Source organism: Vigna umbellata, chromosome 8 (assembly GCF_029865625.1).
Source record: "Vigna umbellata cultivar VRB3 chromosome 8, Vumbellata_1.0, whole genome shotgun sequence".
In the NCBI taxonomy this organism is placed as follows: Eukaryota; Viridiplantae; Streptophyta; class Magnoliopsida; order Fabales; family Fabaceae; genus Vigna; species Vigna umbellata.
In genome coordinates, this window is record NC_142172.1 from 21,461,435 (window position 1) to 21,478,219 (window position 16,785).

The 16,785-nt window shown below is 39.6% G+C and overlaps 1 protein-coding gene and 1 pseudogene across 1 annotated transcript in view; one reads left to right on the plus strand and one right to left on the minus strand.

The window, feature by feature from the left end:
- Positions 1-16,785, minus strand: part of LOC124822283 (uncharacterized) — a 39,699-nt gene that overhangs the window by 13,900 nt on the left and 9,014 nt on the right. Inside the window, exons 6-12 of the mRNA XM_088097155.1 lie at positions 10,509-10,567; positions 5,073-5,139; positions 4,874-4,925; positions 4,682-4,774; positions 4,490-4,573; positions 3,943-4,361; positions 1,888-1,949 (exon numbers count right to left, since the gene is read on the minus strand). Of these exons, the coding sequence (XP_087953281.1) occupies positions 1,888-1,949; positions 3,943-4,361; positions 4,490-4,573; positions 4,682-4,774; positions 4,874-4,925; positions 5,073-5,139; positions 10,509-10,567 (836 nt within the window). The remainder of the gene's footprint in view (positions 1-1,887; positions 1,950-3,942; positions 4,362-4,489; positions 4,574-4,681; positions 4,775-4,873; positions 4,926-5,072; positions 5,140-10,508; positions 10,568-16,785) is intronic.
- Positions 5,246-8,412, plus strand: LOC148194249 (uncharacterized; annotated as a pseudogene).

Consider the following 16,785-nt stretch of genomic DNA (forward strand, 5'->3'; position numbering starts at 1 on the left):
CATCTTGTTCAAGCTGGTCATGATAACCTTGGCAAAGGAACCACATTTCAGCATCTGTAGAGCAAGAGAGATAATTTTTCCATTTAGTTTCTTGGAACAAATGGAAGGACTTCTAGAGAATGAGACAATAACTTCGGTAGATATTTCTTTTGACAGAGAAGAAAACAACTAGTGCAGAGAAAACCCTAGGGTGACCTTTGCTGGGATGACTTTTGGACTTTGCTGAAATGAAGTTTCAATGTCAAAACAAAGATAGGGAGCTTCAACGAAAACTGTGATGGCAGCATGACGAAGTTCTGACGAGGAGAGGGTGCTGCGTGTGTGACACACACCTAGTTGCAATGGATAGAAACTTAGCATGTGGCGGCGTGTGGAGACGAACTAGCTTTTGGAACTCGCAAGGTTGGCCGTAGCTATCCAGATCCAGTGGTCACCAAAAAAAATAGGAAGGTGGCTGACGACGGGGATGGCCAATGGCCAATGGTGGTAGTGGACAACGACAATAGCTGGTGACGAAAGGCAAACGCGGCGAGATAATGTGCTAGAGATGACTGAAACTAGCAAAGCAGGATCAACCCGTTCTAATACCAACTTCAGATTAAAAAGAGAGAAAATATATTTTGGAGGGCTTAAAGACCCCTCTTATGATATTCTATTTATAATGAAAGATACAATGAGAAGACGAAAAATCAAAGGATTGCCCTAGACTCTTAGGTATAGTTGGAAGAGGTTCCCAACACACTACTCCCTACTTTTAGACTTTAATAATTATTCTAACAAATACAATGACTATTACTGATAAGATGTCAATCTCCAAATATTGCATGTTCTTGGGTGGAAACTTAGTAAATTGGAGAATAAACAAAATGTAATTGCGAGGCAACGTGGAGGCTAAATTTCGAGTTGTATTTGAATTGTTATGGTTGAAAATTATTTTGAATAACATTAAAGTGAAGTGTGAAGAACCTATGACCCTTACTATGATAATGAATCAACTTTTAGTAATGATCACAATCTACTTCAACATGATAGAACAAATCACACAGAGATAGATCAACATTTCATCAAAGAAAAATTGGATAATAGTCTTATCACTACTTCCTACATCCCATTAAGACTCCATCTAGTGAATTGTTTAAAAAGGGTCTTCCACAAAATGGTTTCATGATCTCACATGCAAGCTAAAAGTGATAGATATCCATTCATCAAATTGTTGGGAAGGGTGTTGAGTTATAAGGAGATATTATCAGTCATTATAATTATGACAATTAAGATAATGCTTTTTGTCACCGCTTTTTTACAAACAGATAAACTCAATGCAGAAAAAATTATAGGGACTAAAATGAAAAATAAGATATATTACAAGGACCATTTTTTAAAAGAATATATGAGGAGCAGTATATTACATTGATAAAAAGTATATTTGAATCGATTTAGAATTATCAGGAATCCCCATAACGTGCAGATATTTAGAGTTCCTGATTTAGGTTGTATAAATTAGGAATTAAAATATTTGGCATTAATAGTTTTAAATGCATCTTTTCTATTGATGAAGGAAAATCACAAAAAATGATATTGGATAGGCATATACAAAGCTACATACAAAACAACTTCCAATGCTGACTTCTCAAAAGAATCCCTTAATTCTAGGATTCTCAACTTAAGATTTTAGGGAAACTAAAAATTCTCTTATACTGAACGCTCCCTTACTTCCTAAACCGAAAACCTAATGAATTAAAAAAGTGTACATTTAATTTACAATGTCTAAACTTAACAGCTACAGTTTTTACAGTTATATTCTATTGACTTTCTTTTATTAGCAAGCCGGGGAAAAAATAGGTTTTAAAAGAGCTAGATTTACAATTTGAACTCCAAAAAAACAATGACCTGAGTATGGCAGATCTTTTCTCCTCCAGCAAACTGCATAATTCAACCTTCAACCAAACCACCTGCACAGAAGCTGTTAATGATTGAAACTTAAAGAGTTGCACAAGAGTTGATTATAATAAAGTAATTATTTGTAGGGAAAATATAACTGTAATTCAAAATTAAGCCAGGACAATAGACTATGAAATGCCACGAATATAATTTATTATCAATGAAGTGGTGGTTGAAGCACGGGAAAGACTACTGTCATACACAGAAAACCAACACAAACATAATAACAGGATTATATTCAATGGGTTTTGCATCTATACTCACAACACCCACACATGCCAACTCAGCCATACAAACGATAACCATATAACTACAATCCATCCCCACTATTCTAATAGTCTTTCTAACCCATTCTCTATAATTAATTAAAATTTACTGAAAACTACAAAATCAAGAGAGATTCATAAAATGCTGATTGAAACCCACAAAAAATTGTAATTTCCAATAAATTTCAACCGATGTTGGAGAATGAGTTCAAAAAAGTATGATAGCAAGTGAGTTTTAGCATTCTCATCAAAGGATATACAATCACATACTACATTCTTCTATAACTGCAAACTTTTACAGGAAGAATATGATATCCACTTATCCTCCATTTTCTTTGGAAGTAAACAGAAGTTTTCCTACATTTGCAAACAGCGAACCAGGTTTCTAATGATTATTTCCTTAACGTGTACATATCTTATAAAATTAATAGTCTGCACAATAATCCTCTATAAATTATTTAAACTAAACAAAATTGTACAAGCAGTTTTACAAATCACTATTACAGCCTGAGTACACTGGGACAGAAATCTATAACATACTCTTTGTACAAGTATATCACCTTTATTCCATGACCACAATTTAAATTGATCAATAACAGGAATGCAGAAAGACAACTCGTAGTGAATTTATGGTCTAAAGAATTCAAGAAAGATAAGTTTTGTAATTCGTAAAATGTACTAATTATTAATGATGAGTTACAGTACTCAAGTATCAGACAATCAGATAGCTTGAGCTGCAAGCTAGTCAGTGAACATCTAGCACTTCTACAACAGACTCCAGCTGTCCAAACACAATGACAGCCATATAATATAACTAACTATTACAGGATGGCCACTCAGCTTAACATGCTAGTAGAGAAAAGCCTAATACTATTAGGGTCTAAATCTAAAACATGGGTAATTTCCAAATCTTCAATAGTAAATTTTCTGATGCATCAGATTTAATCTATTTGAAAGGGAAAAAATTCAGGAATATATAAAATCAACAAATAAAAGAACTATAGAAAAGCCAGAATATGTCAAAATTATTCATGATAATCTTATTATGATTCCTTTTCAATCTTTTAAGTGAAACTGACTCAAATGCTGCAGCACAGACAGAATCATAACATGGCAGCAGCAACTGTGAAAAATGAACTTAACAATCAAGCATATCATGACCACTAAAATTACTCATGCATATATTTCACATCAAGGGTCGTATTTCACATTGTAAAGTGTCAGAATCCCTGGATTTATGTTGCCGTTAATATTTCCTTCTACAATTTTAACTACAGAATTAGGAGATTTAACTACATTTCACAATTAGTTGGATAATTAGGAGGATTAATAAGCTGACAGTATATTTTATATTTATTGTACAAGACCATTGATCCAGAATTGTAGGGACAGATTATAGCCATCATAAATTAGGATTTTCAGTTACTACGTCTATGCATTCTCTTTAAGAGAAATTGCTCCTCTATGAATAATATTAGAAACAGTTTTTCTGACATAAAGCATTCGAGCATCTTTTACCACTATTAAGTTATCTATGCTAACCTGATCAATATAGAAAAAGACAAAAAGTCATATCTCAAAGGCATTTCAATAGTAGACCACGGTGAATTTGTAAGTCAAAATTGTGGTTAACGGCAGGTAAATTTTAATATACTTCACAAACAAAGGCCTTTGGGGGAGAGGAGGGAATTGAGAACAGGAAAATGAATGTTGAGGTGTAGACTGTAGAGGAAGCAACCTGATCCTGGGGATCTGGAAGGGCCTCCAGTTCTGAATCAACATTGAGGCTACTGAGCATTTCATTTAAATTAGAGGAACAAGATGCCAATTGCACACTCGCATCAGCTACTGCAACACTTTCTTCAGTGGTTTTACTTTCTTCTACCAGAGACCCTCGATCATGTTTGAAACTATACAGTTTAGTTGCAATCCCTTTGGAATCCTTAAGAGCCCTTCCCTTCATAGATCTTTCTTCTATGACAACTAATACAGATGGCAGATGTTTATCTCTTAGTTCCTTCAATCTGGCCTCAGTCACTGCTGGATAACCCATACAAGCCGTAAAGACAAGTTGACTGCTATCAAATGTTGAACCAACAAGTGATTGCAGCAATGTAATTGCATCACCAGCATCTTTTGTTGTAACTAATGCCGGACCTAGAATAAGAGACGAAAAATTGGGCCATTTTAAAGAAGATATAACAAACTATAATTTAATTTTGTTTACAACTTACACATGATAGTTTGCACAGATAACTCAAACACAGGAAAGTAAAGTTCAATACCATATAATTCCATTAGAGCCAGTGCTGTTCGAAATAGCATAACACGGTTCCCTTCAAATAGTAGCACATCCCAAACACGAAGAACTAATATAGAGAAACACAAAACAAGATAACATTTCAGAATAACCAAAACTAAAAACCAATGCTGTAATATTAAAGGAGATAAAAATATTTACTCCACATAAATCTCACCACTTTCCCAAGGTATTACATTCACAAAGATTGATAGAAACCAAGACCCAGATATCCATGGCACCTGCACTCCCAAGTAATCCAGATGATTAACTGCACCAAAAGCATCAGTAGAATAAAAAAAAAATCCAAGCTGATTCAGAAAGACAATTATTTGAAGATTACTGAAGAGCAAAGATAATAAATACAAACCCAGTTTGGGAAATCTTTCACGCATCAATTCCTCAAAAATAAGCTGGTCCACCTGACACATGAAAAGCTTCCATGATTGCAAAGAGAAATACAAACACCTCAATACTAAAATTAACAAAAAAGGCGTTTGATTTGGGAAACAGGATAAAGAAAATTTCTTTTCTCGAAAAAGAAAAAAGGGCCGGAAAATGATCATTACTTGGGATTCTATCATATCCTCAGTATAATAGCCTGCAAAATATTCATCAATAATGCCAACAAATGCCCTGAGATACACCAATAAAACATTAGATAATACAACCAAGTGTTTTGTTAATAATGTGGCCATATGTATAAACAGACAGCATTTTAAGAAGATCATTTTTACCTAATAATAAGTCAACAAAATAAAAAATTGGTCAAAGTACTATGAGGATACGTCTGGACACATATGCACAGGTACAACTAAGCCCACAGTTATGAGACCAACTAGTAAAGGCCCACACCGAAACAGGTTTGGATTTAACAAGCTCGTAACTAAACAGATCAATCCACATTTGATAGATTTCTTTAGGTAAGAAATCAATATCTGATAGGCAGTGGATTGTATATGAAAGGAGAAAGAAAAATTAAATAGCCTAACTGTTTTAACAGTTAGGATGGAGGCGGGAAAGGGATTGAATAAATAGTCCCTGCTGTGTTAGTTAGGGGGGTCTTGGAACGTTGGTTGTACAGACAGGTTCTTTGAACCTTGTGAGGGAGGTTATGCTCCCAACCCATTCTCTGTAAAGGACGATTTCTTTAGTGTGAATAAGAGAATTCTTTCTTTCTTTTACTCTATCAGCTACTAGAGAGTTATTGCTTAGGTTTAATACTGAGAAACCTAACAATTTGGTCCGACCTGCCGGATCCATAGTGAGGTGCGTGAGAATTTCAATGGAGGGAAGAGTAGAGGGGAGATTGAATGTGATGGAGGGCCGATTGGAGACGGTGGAGATTGTTGTTGATTGGATGAAGGCTGAGATAGGGGCGTTGCGTCAAGATACTACTGCAATACGCCAAGAACTGAAGGAGATCATGAGAATACAGGGAGGAAGAGGTCGGAATCAAGAAGACCAACAGTCAGATGGTAGCCAGGCATCTGTCAATGGAAAAAGAAGGAGACAGGAAGAGGAGGATGGAGGAAAAGGAGGATGGTGGAAGAGAGGGCGGAAGTCAAGAGAATGAACCTAATTGGAGGAAGAGGGTGGAACTACCCAGCTTTGAGGGATCGGATCCACTCAATTGGATCAATAAAGCTGAAAGATTTCTTGATTTGCAAGGGGTGGCGGAGGAGGAGGAGAAGGTGTGTTTGGCTTACATAAGCATGGAAGGTAGTGCTGGGTATTGGTTTAGGTTCTAGAAAGAGAAGGCCAAGAACCGTTCTTGGGAGGGGTTGAAAGACGCAATGGTGGCGCGGTTTGGGGGAAGAAGCAAGGGATCCGTATTTGAGAGGTTGGCCACCATCAAGCAGACCGGTTCAGTGGAAGAGTATATCCAAGATTTCAAAATCTTGGTGGTCAAACGTCGAAGATACCGAAGGAACAACTTCTAGGATATTTCTTGGCTGGGTTGCAAGAGGCGAAACGTAACTAGGTGCGTCTCCTCGACCCTCAAGAATTGATTGTTGCAATGAGAATCGCGTGTGATGTGGAGGAGCTCCACGGAGGCGCGAAGGCAGGAGGAGGAGGACTGGGAAGAAGTTTGGCAACTTGGAGTAGAGCGACAGGGGCGGTATCGCGGGTTGAGCCCAGTCGACAAACCCACAATCAGACGGGGCCGGAGGAGAGTAGTGGGTCAGTGCACAAGGAGGTGACGCAAGGGAGCGGGCTCGCGAAACCCAATTTCGATAACAGAGGGAGGAATTTTAGGAATTGACCCTACTCCGAATTCGTGAAACGTAGGGAGGAGGGAAGATGTTTGAGATGTGGAGGAGCCTTCAGCCCGGGCCATCAGTGTCCTGAAAAAAGTTTGAGAATAGTGATTATGGCAAAGAATGAGGAGGAGGACAGAGGAGAAGAGGAGACAGACTTAGTTCAAATGCAGATGGAGCTCTCTGCATTCTCTGCTGGAGGCCTTACCCAGCCCAAAACTATGAAACTGCATGGAGAAATCAGGGGAAAGCAGGTGTTAATTCTAATAGACAGTTGCGCAAGCCACAACTTCATCAGTAGGGAGCCAAGGAATTACGACTGGCCACTGCGGATACCCCACCCTACCTGGTTAGTCTGGGAGATGGGCAGAAAAAGGAGACTAGGGGGTGCTGTGAAAGAGTGAAGGTTTGCATAGGAGAGGTTGAGGTGACAGACAGATTTCACCTGTTTGAACTTGGAGAAGTTGATGTAATATTGGGGGTAGAATGGCTGGCGACATTGGGAGAGGTAACCTCAAATTGGGGAAATTGACTATGGCTTTTAATCAGGAAGGAAGAAAGGTGACTATAAAGGGGGATCCGACTTTAGCAAGAAGGTTGGTGGCTCTGGAGGCCTTGTCGAAAATAAAAGAAGTGGAGGCCTGGATGTTAGTTTGAGAATTGGGTGAGATGGAGAAGTTGATGTAATATTGGGGGTAGAATGGCTGGCGACATTGGGAGAGGTAACCTCGAATTGGGGGAAATTGACTATGGGTTTTAATCAGGAAGGAAGAAATATAAAGGAGGATCCGACTTTAGCAAGACGGTGGGTGGCTCTAGAGGCCTTGTTGAAAATAAAAGAAGTGGAGGCCTGGATGTTAGTTTGGGAATTGGGTGAGATGGAGAAAGGTAGAGGAGAATTATCAGGGAATCATAGGAGATAAACGACAAGAGATGGAGAAAATCTTGGCGCAATATGTAGGGGTGTTCAAGGAACCTAGTGGGTTACCACCAGATAGGCGCATGGTTACCACCAGTGAATGTGAGACCTTATCGATACCCAGATGTTGTGAAAAGTGATATAGAAAAACAGGTGGCGGAAATGCTAAAAACAGGGGTGATCAGACCTAGCACAAGCCTATACTCCAGCCTAGTTATATTCGTAGAAGGCGGGAAGCGAGGTGGTCGAACAGTAGACGAGGGGGAACGAACAGACCGGAGCGGGGAGCGAGGTGGCCGAACGGTAGACGAGGGGGAACGACCAAACCGAAGCGGGGCGCAAGGTGGCCGAACGGTAGACAAGGGGGAGCTACCAGACCAAACGATTGGAAGCAGCGAGGAAGCATCCTAACTGCCATAGCGCTTACGATGGACGGGCAACTAATTAGAGTAATAAGAGAGATATTCAGCAAAAGATAATTAGAGTAAACAAAGTCATATCTAGTAAATAAGTTAAATATAGTAAATAAGGCTAAATATATTCATATAAGATAATTATTGCATGTAGGAATATTTTCTAATATTCAGTACAAGTTGGGCGGGAAATAATTAGTATAAATAAAGGGGAAGTTTAGGGTTAAAGGTATGCTTTTGATTTGTGAGTTTTGTAAGAGAGGTTATGCTCTCAGGCGACTGAAGGAGATTATGCTCCCAGTTATTGCTTGTTTTCTTTGATTCAGTTATTCTTATCAGTAAAAGAGGTTTATTCATCCATTTTCTTTTATCTATATATCTGTGAGAGTGCGTGAGAAGTTGTTCAGGTTGCGTCTCCTACTCAGATACGTAACATGTCCACTCCTTAAAAGGCCTCACTTTTTACCAATGAGAGCAAAGGTGGGAAATCATGCTTTTAGGGTTAGAAGGAGACACCCTTGGCTTATAAATACTGGTGTCTCCACCCTTGCATTTCATCTTGGATTAATGTAATGTTATGCTGCCAAATTATGTTTCCTAGATCAAGACTAGAGGAACCCAAGAGGCCCCTCTAGTCACCTTCCTCCTTGGGTTGGCCTCACCTCTCTTGGAGCCACCAAACACTACACAATCACCACCATATCTCCTAGAGGCCATGAACTTCTACACCATACACACCTTATCTCATCATCCTTGGACCATTTACCACCACTTTTCTGCACCATCCATCCAAGGAAACACCCCTCCATGCACATCTCCTAGTTTTGGCCAAACCTAGCTAAGGAGAATGTCATCACAAACTCTTGAACGTACTCCTCCACTGTCTCCTTCTGTCTCACCGCTGCTACCTTTTCAAAGATCGTCCCTTTATTCCTTCCCCTAAAACTCCTAATCAGCGCCTCCCTCAACTCTTCCCAAGAAGGGTTCTTGGTTTTCTTTTTCCAGAACCTAAACCAATAACTCGAGCCTCCCTCCATGCAAATATAAGCCAACATGAGCCTCTCCTTTTCCGTGACATTCTGGATGTCAAAGAATTTTTCCGCCTTTGAGATCCACCCTAATGGGTCCGACCCCTTAAACGTGGGCAGTTCTTCCTCTGAGCCCTCTTTCTTCCCTATCTGATCCCCATTCACCGATCCCTAACTCCCCTTCTGCTATTAACTCCTCCACCTTAGTCTCTAACGAATCCATCCTCCCCTCCAAAGCATTCAGTCTTCCTTCCATCACACTACTCTCCCAAGGATCCGGTAGGTCAGACCAATTTGATAGATTTCTTTAGGTAAGAAATCAATCTCTCATGAACACAACACTCACACACCTAGATTACTGGAAAAAGAGACCGTTTATTATTCTTGTAATCAAAGAATACAAAAATACAAGAGCCCTTTGCCTTCTTATAAAGGCAACCCCTACCAACTGACCAACTGCTAACGATTACAAACACCCCTAACCCCTATCACATACCTACTAGTTTTTTTCTTCTCAAAATACTAGTTTTGTGGGATAGTCCAAATGGTCAATGGGTCAGTCCAAAAAGTTTATTTTTTTACTAAAAAAAAGGAATTATATATATGTATATGGGTAAATGGATTTAGTTAAACTTAGATTGTGTTAGAAGTAGACTTTAAGCCTAACCCAACCCCACAAAACCGGCTTGTAGGGCGAGGTTTGCACTCACTTATAAACTATGAATTGGCCTTATCTCTAGTCGATGTGGGACTTCCAACACACCCCCTCACACCGAGGTATATACATCTCAAGCGTGGGATTAGATATTTTTAATGGGTGGTTCGATAGCGGGTGGAACAATATGTCCATCAAACAACAAATATCGCTAGGATAGGTTCTAACCATGGCTCTGATACCATGTTAGAAGTGGACTTTAAGCCTAACTCAACCCCACAAAACCGACTTGTAGGGTGAGGTTTGCACCCACTTATAAATTATGAATTGGTCTTATCTCTAGTCGATGTGGGATTTCCAACACACCCCCTCACGCCAAGGTATATACATCTCAAGCGTGAGATTAGACATTTTTAATGGGTGGTCCGATAGCGGGTGAAACAATATGCCCAACAAACAACAAATATCGCTAGGATAGGCTCTAACTATGGCTATGATACCATGTTAGAAAATAGGACTGATATACTTCTAGATTTTAATCTGACCTAGCTATATGCTATACTTCCAGAATTTATCTCAGATTGCTATGTAGGGCCTAGACAATATTCGTTCAACTCACATTTCTCAATTCAATTTGTGTACATCTTCAACTAAATTTACCAAGATATTGTATATGCTGGAAAAAGGGACCAACAAGGGAAAAATATACGAAAGCTTCCTAAACCTTACCAAAAGGCATTTTCTTCTGGCATAAGAAGTAGCAATAAACCAGCAAAGAAATTCATTGCCTGCAAGTATTAAAATAACATGATTTAAAGACAGGTTATGTTGATGGAAACAACAAAGAGTATCATTACCACCACTGAAGAATTGTTAGATACCATCAACTACAACAACCACTACCAAAATGAAAAAACAAAAAGCAAGAACTATGGGAATGCATTGTCAATATATTACACCTCATACTTCACACTTCAGAGGACTCTAGATATACTATAACTTGAAAAGGATTTAGTTGTATGAGAGAAAAATATCTTATTGAACTGAATAATTTAAATAATACATAAGCCTCTATATGTAAAGAACTCTACCACAAACAATGATTACAAAAAGATCTATAGCATCTTATAACAACACACTTGTAATGATTACAAAATTTTCTTGTAACTTAACAAAGTACATTCTCGTGACTCAACACTCCCCCTAAATCATTCTCAACTAGCACGGAAAGGCCTTTTGTAAACAAATTTTCTAACTGAAGCATAGATGGAAAACATAAGTTGTTATACGGCCACTATGAAGTTTTTTCTTTAATGAAGTATAGGTCTATTTCTATGTGCTTGATCCTATCATGCTGAATTGGACTGTGAGCAATGCTAATAGCTGATTTATTATCACAATATAAGAGTCCTAGGTTTTTCAAAAGTCACTTTAATATCATTTGGAATAATTCTCAATTATATCACAAAGGCCCTTGTGCTATAGCTTGAAATTAAATCTCTACACTAGATTTTGCAACATTTTTGGTTTTTACTTCTTCAAGTCATTGAATTTCCACCCAATATAAAGGTTGATCTATAACAAACCCTCATTAATGCAAAAACAAGATCTCCTTCTTGATAAGTGCTTACACTTAGATAAATGAGATGGAAAAATACAGTGTATGTCTTTAACTCCTCTTTAAGTTGGAGAATATAGATCATAAATGCCAAGCTTGGAACATATAAATTAAATCCTAGGTCCCCTAGACATTTAGTCATAATGTTTGCGAGATGTTCATTAGAGCTTACAAACTCAATAATAAGATCCTTGGACAACAATTTCTCTCTAACAAAATAAAAATCAATCTCTATGTGTTTTTTTCCTTCATGAAACATCGGATTCAAGGAGGGATGAAGAGCTATCGGGTTGTCACAACACAACTTCATCTACTCATTTTTACAAAATTTCAACTCTTGAAAGAGTTGTTTAATCCACACAAGTTCACATGTAGCTAGGGCCATAGATCAATATTCAACTGCAACACAAGATCGAGCAACAATACTTTGCTTCTTACTTTTCCAAGATAGAAGGTTCCCTCCAAGGAATATATAGTATCTTGTAGTAGCAACTTTGATAGTAAAGACCCAACTGCAACCAACTAAGATTGGCTAAGGATTGATTTCATCAAACATGGTCTGACACCAACTAAGATTGGCTAAGGCATCACCCTATGGGTTGATAGGTTTAGTGGCAAGGTTTATGTTAGAAGAAATATAGGAGGCAGGTAGTTATAACTTCCAACTGTTGTGTTATGTAATAATCTATTATATTTTGTTTATGTTGGTTGGTTTTGGGTTTTTTTTTTTCTTTCTAGGAAAGGGTGGACCAAAGTGGAAATCTAGAGAGTAGGGTCCTCTGCAAAGACCTAGTGGGTTGTATGTTAGATGTTTTTTTTGTTTTTACCAATTCGGTAGAACATTATGTTCATTTCTAATTAAGTCATCCGTGTTAATCTATCTGTCAACTATCTAGTGATTTCTGAATACCTATCAATTTGGTATCAGAGCCACTTCCTTGGTCCTGTTGGGGTGTGGAGTATGGTGAATACACACGAATGGAATCTAGACGGGATGTAGTGGAAAGATGTTGCAGGAACTTTTGCAAGATAAGGCCTACCAGGCAAATCAGTCTCATGAGCGCTTCCAGCAGTTGGAGGACATGATTTGAGGCTTAACCGGGGTGGTCGAAATGTTGTCTTGTAGCGCTACCAAGGGTGAACCTCCTTCAATGTCGTATGTTGGTCAGGGTCACCGGAGAAAAAGTATGTTGGGTTTCTGAAGGGGATTCATCGGGATTATTTGGTTGGCATTTTTTTGAATGGGTTGAAGGAGGAAATCAAGGATGACGTTAACTTATATGACCCTAGCACTCTTCCTGAGTTAATGATGAAGGCCCAAATGGTGGAAGAGAAGAGTCATCTCCAAAGGTGGCCCTTTCCCTGTTTAATGCACTCCAACTGCCTCCAAATCTATTTTTGTGACTCACAGTGTTTCAAAGGACGGGAGAAATTTGGCTGGCTTTACTATTTCAAGCGTTGATCGAGCGGAAAACAACGCTTCTGCAAGTACCTTTCGTAGTGTTCCTACAGTGCATCAGTCAGGCCAAGCGCCTTTTAGAAAATTGTGATAGGAGGAATTACAAGATAAGATTAAGAAGGGCTTATGTTTCTAGTGTGATGAGAAGTTTGGTCCTAATCAAGTTTGTAGAAAAAAAAAAATACAGTTACATATGCTACTTATGTCGGAGGAGGAATTCTCTTGCCTAGATACCCTTCCCACTATAATGATACTCATAGGAAGGGGGAGCAAAGTTAAGTTTGACTTTACAACTATCTCAATGTAATATGACAGGACTTAGAACCAAGAAGTCTTGGAAACTTTAGGGTACAATTAGTCAGGAGCAAGTCGTAGTTTTGATGGATTGTCAAGCCTACCACAATTTCCGCCGTCGATCAGCACCGCCGTGATCGCCTCCTCGCCCTCTTTCTGGATCTGTGGTCGTTGCGTCAATCGGAGCATTTTGAATTTTTAGGGTTTCTCCCTCTCCATGGCTGCCCAACTTGATGATCGGAGTCGGTCTCGCCAACCAGGTAAAGGACGTCCAAAATGTGACCACTGTGGCAAGCTAGGCCACAAAATTGATAGATGTTATGCACTTCATGGACGTCCTCTTCGACCTATAGCAATGGCTAATTCTGATCCACCTCCCCGATCACCGTCTGCAGACCATCCTACTTCATCAAATACCATGAATAATCCTTTACTCTTTCAGGAATTTCTCAGATGGTACGAGGACCGTCAGCACTCTAGTTCCACTACATCTGCTTCTGTTACACGCACAGGTACTCCTTTTGTCGGTCTGACTCACTCTCTCGGATCTTGGGTCCTTGACTCAGGTGCCACCGATCATATCACTGGTAACAAGTCCTTGTTTTCTTCCTTGTCATGTCCGGTTAATTTACCCTCAGTAACGATGGCTGATGGGTCTCGAGTCTCATCTCATGGTATTGGTACTGTTCATATTTTTCCGTCCATATCCATTGATAATGTACTTTATGTCCCTGGGTCTCCTTTTAACTTATTGTCCGTAAGTCGTCTAACTCGTTCTCTTAATTGTGTTATTTCATTTACCAAAGATTCTGTTTGGTTGCAGGACCGGAGTTCGAAACACATGATTGGCACAGGATGTGAGTCTCATGGCCTATATCATCTCAGCCCTTCTCCACATGCTGGCGTAATCATGGAGTCACCATCCCTTCTTGCTCAGTTAGGTCATCCCAGTCTTGCCAAACTGCAGCAACTTGTTCCGAGTCTGTCCAAATTATCAAGTTTGTCGTGTGAGTCTTGTCAGTTAGGTAAACATACTCGTAGTTCCTTTCCTCGTAGTGTTTCACAACAAGCGTCATCCCCCTTTTCATTGGTTCATTCTGATATTTGGGGACCTAGTCGTGTTAAGTCAACTTTAGGATTTCAGTATTTTGTTACCTTCATTGATGACTATTCCAGATGTACTTGGTTGTTTCTCATGAAGAATCGTTCTGAGTTGTTTTCTATTTTTCAAACTTTTTTGGTTTAATCCTTTTCGACATCCCTATTTATGTACGAATGTCTCAATTGGGTCCTCGTTTTTTAAAGTGTATCAAAATGGTCCCTAATTTTGAAAATTGATATCAATTGAGTCCTTTCCGTTAAGTTGGCTGGACGGCGTTAAAAAAATTGATGAGTGGATGCTGAGATGACGAACGAACGCTCGTCCACCAGCGAACGAACGCTCGTCCACCAGCGAACGAACGCTCGTCCACCAGCGAACGAACGCTCGTCCACCAGAGAACGAACGCTCGTCGACCTCTTACTGCTGGACGACCGTTCGTTCCACACTGGACGACCGTTCGTTCGGTGGTCGACGAACGTTCGTTCGTTGGTGGACGAGCGTTCGTTCGCTGGTGGACGAGCGTTCGTTCGCTGGTGGACGAGCGTTCGTTCGTCATCTCAGCATCCACTCATCAATTTTTTTAACGCCGTCCAGCCAACTTAACGGAAAGGACTCAATTGATATCAATTTTCAAAATTAAGGACCATTTTGATACACTTTAGAAAACGAGGACCCAATTGAGACATTCGTACATAAATAGGGATGTCGAAAAGGATTAAACCAACTTTTTTCAATGAAATAAAAACTCAGTTTGGGGTTTCTATTCGCACTTTACGTAGTGATAATGGCCGTGAATACCTTTCTCAACAATTTAAACATTTTATGGCTTCTCATGGCATTCTTCACCAAACCTCATGTGCTTATACCCCTCAACAAAATGGGGTGGCTGAGCGCAAGAATAGACACCTTATTGAAACAACTCGTACCCTTCTCATTCATGGTCAAGTACCCTCACGTTTTTGGGGTGATGCTGTTCTCACGGCATGTTATCTTATCAACCGCATGCCATCTTCCGTCCTAGCAAACAAAATCCCTCATTCTATATTATTTCCTCAAGACCCTCTACATCCATTACCTCTTAGAGTTTTTGGGTCTACATGTTTTGTTCATGATTTTAGTCCTGGTCTTGATAAGTTATCTCCTAGGTCTCACAAATGTGTCTTCTTAGGATTTCCACAGTCACAAAAGGGCTATAAGTGTTTTTCCCCTTCCCTCAATCGTCATTTTATCTCTGCTGATGTCACTTTTGATGAATCTTCTTTTTACTTTACACATTTATCTTCTAGTTCTGTACCTCTCCTTGTTACTGTTGATATTCCTCTTATCTGTAATCCTCCTGGTGATGCTCCACACATTTTGTCTCCTTCTTTAGACTCTCATTCACCACAGGATCGTCCTTCACCACCACCCCTTCAGGTTTATAGTCGCCGCAATTGTCTCCCTCATGACTCACTTCCAGTGCCGCCTCCTGTGTCTCCTCCGGCTCCAGCAAATGAGTCTGACTTGCCTATTGCCCTCCGTAAAGGTATACGCTCTACCCGTAACCCTTCCCCCCATTATACTGTTCTTAGTTACCACAGATTATCTCCATCATTTTACACTTGTCTCTCATCCATTTCTTCTGTGTCAATTCCTAAATCTGTGGGTGATGCCTTAAGTCATCCTGGCTGGCGTCAAGCTATGCTGGATGAATTAAGTGCTTTACAGAAAAGTGGAACTTGGGAGCTTGTCCAATTACCATCTGGAAAGTCTGTTGTTGGTTGCAGGTGGGTGTATGCTATCAAGGTTGGCCCTGATGGCACAATTGATCGTCTGAAAGCTCGACTGGTTGCCAAAGGCTACACACAGATTTTTGGTTTGGATTATGGTGATACTTTTTCTCCAGTGGCAAAAATGACCTCTGTTCGCCTATTCATTGCCATGGCCGCTCTTCGACAATGGCCTCTTTACCAACTTGATGTCAAAAATGCTTTCCTAAATGGTGATTTGCATGAAGAAATTTATATGGAGCAACCGCCTGGCTTTGTTGCTCAGGGGGAGTCATCTGGATTGGTATGTCGTCTTCGCAAATCCTTATATGGCCTAAAACAATCTCCTCGGGCCTGGTTTGGTAAATTCAGCTGTGTTGTTCAACAATTTGGTATGTCTCGCAGTGAAGCGGATCATTCAGTGTTCTATCGCCACTCAAGTGCTGGATGTATTTACTTAATAGTGTATGTTGATGATATTGTTCTCACAGGAAGTGACTATCTCGGCATCTCTCAGATGAAACAACACCTTTGTCATCATTTTCAAACCAAAGATCTTGGCAAACTCCGGTACTTTTTGGGTATTGAAGTAGCACAATCCAATGATGGTATTGTCATATCTCAGAGGAAGTATGCGTTAGACATCTTGGAGGAAACAGGGTTAATGAACTGTAAATCTGTTGAGACACCTATGGACCCTAACATCAAACTCTTACCAAATCAGGGGGAGCCTTTCTCAGATCCTGAACAGTACAAAAGATTAGTTGGTAAATTAAACTATCTTA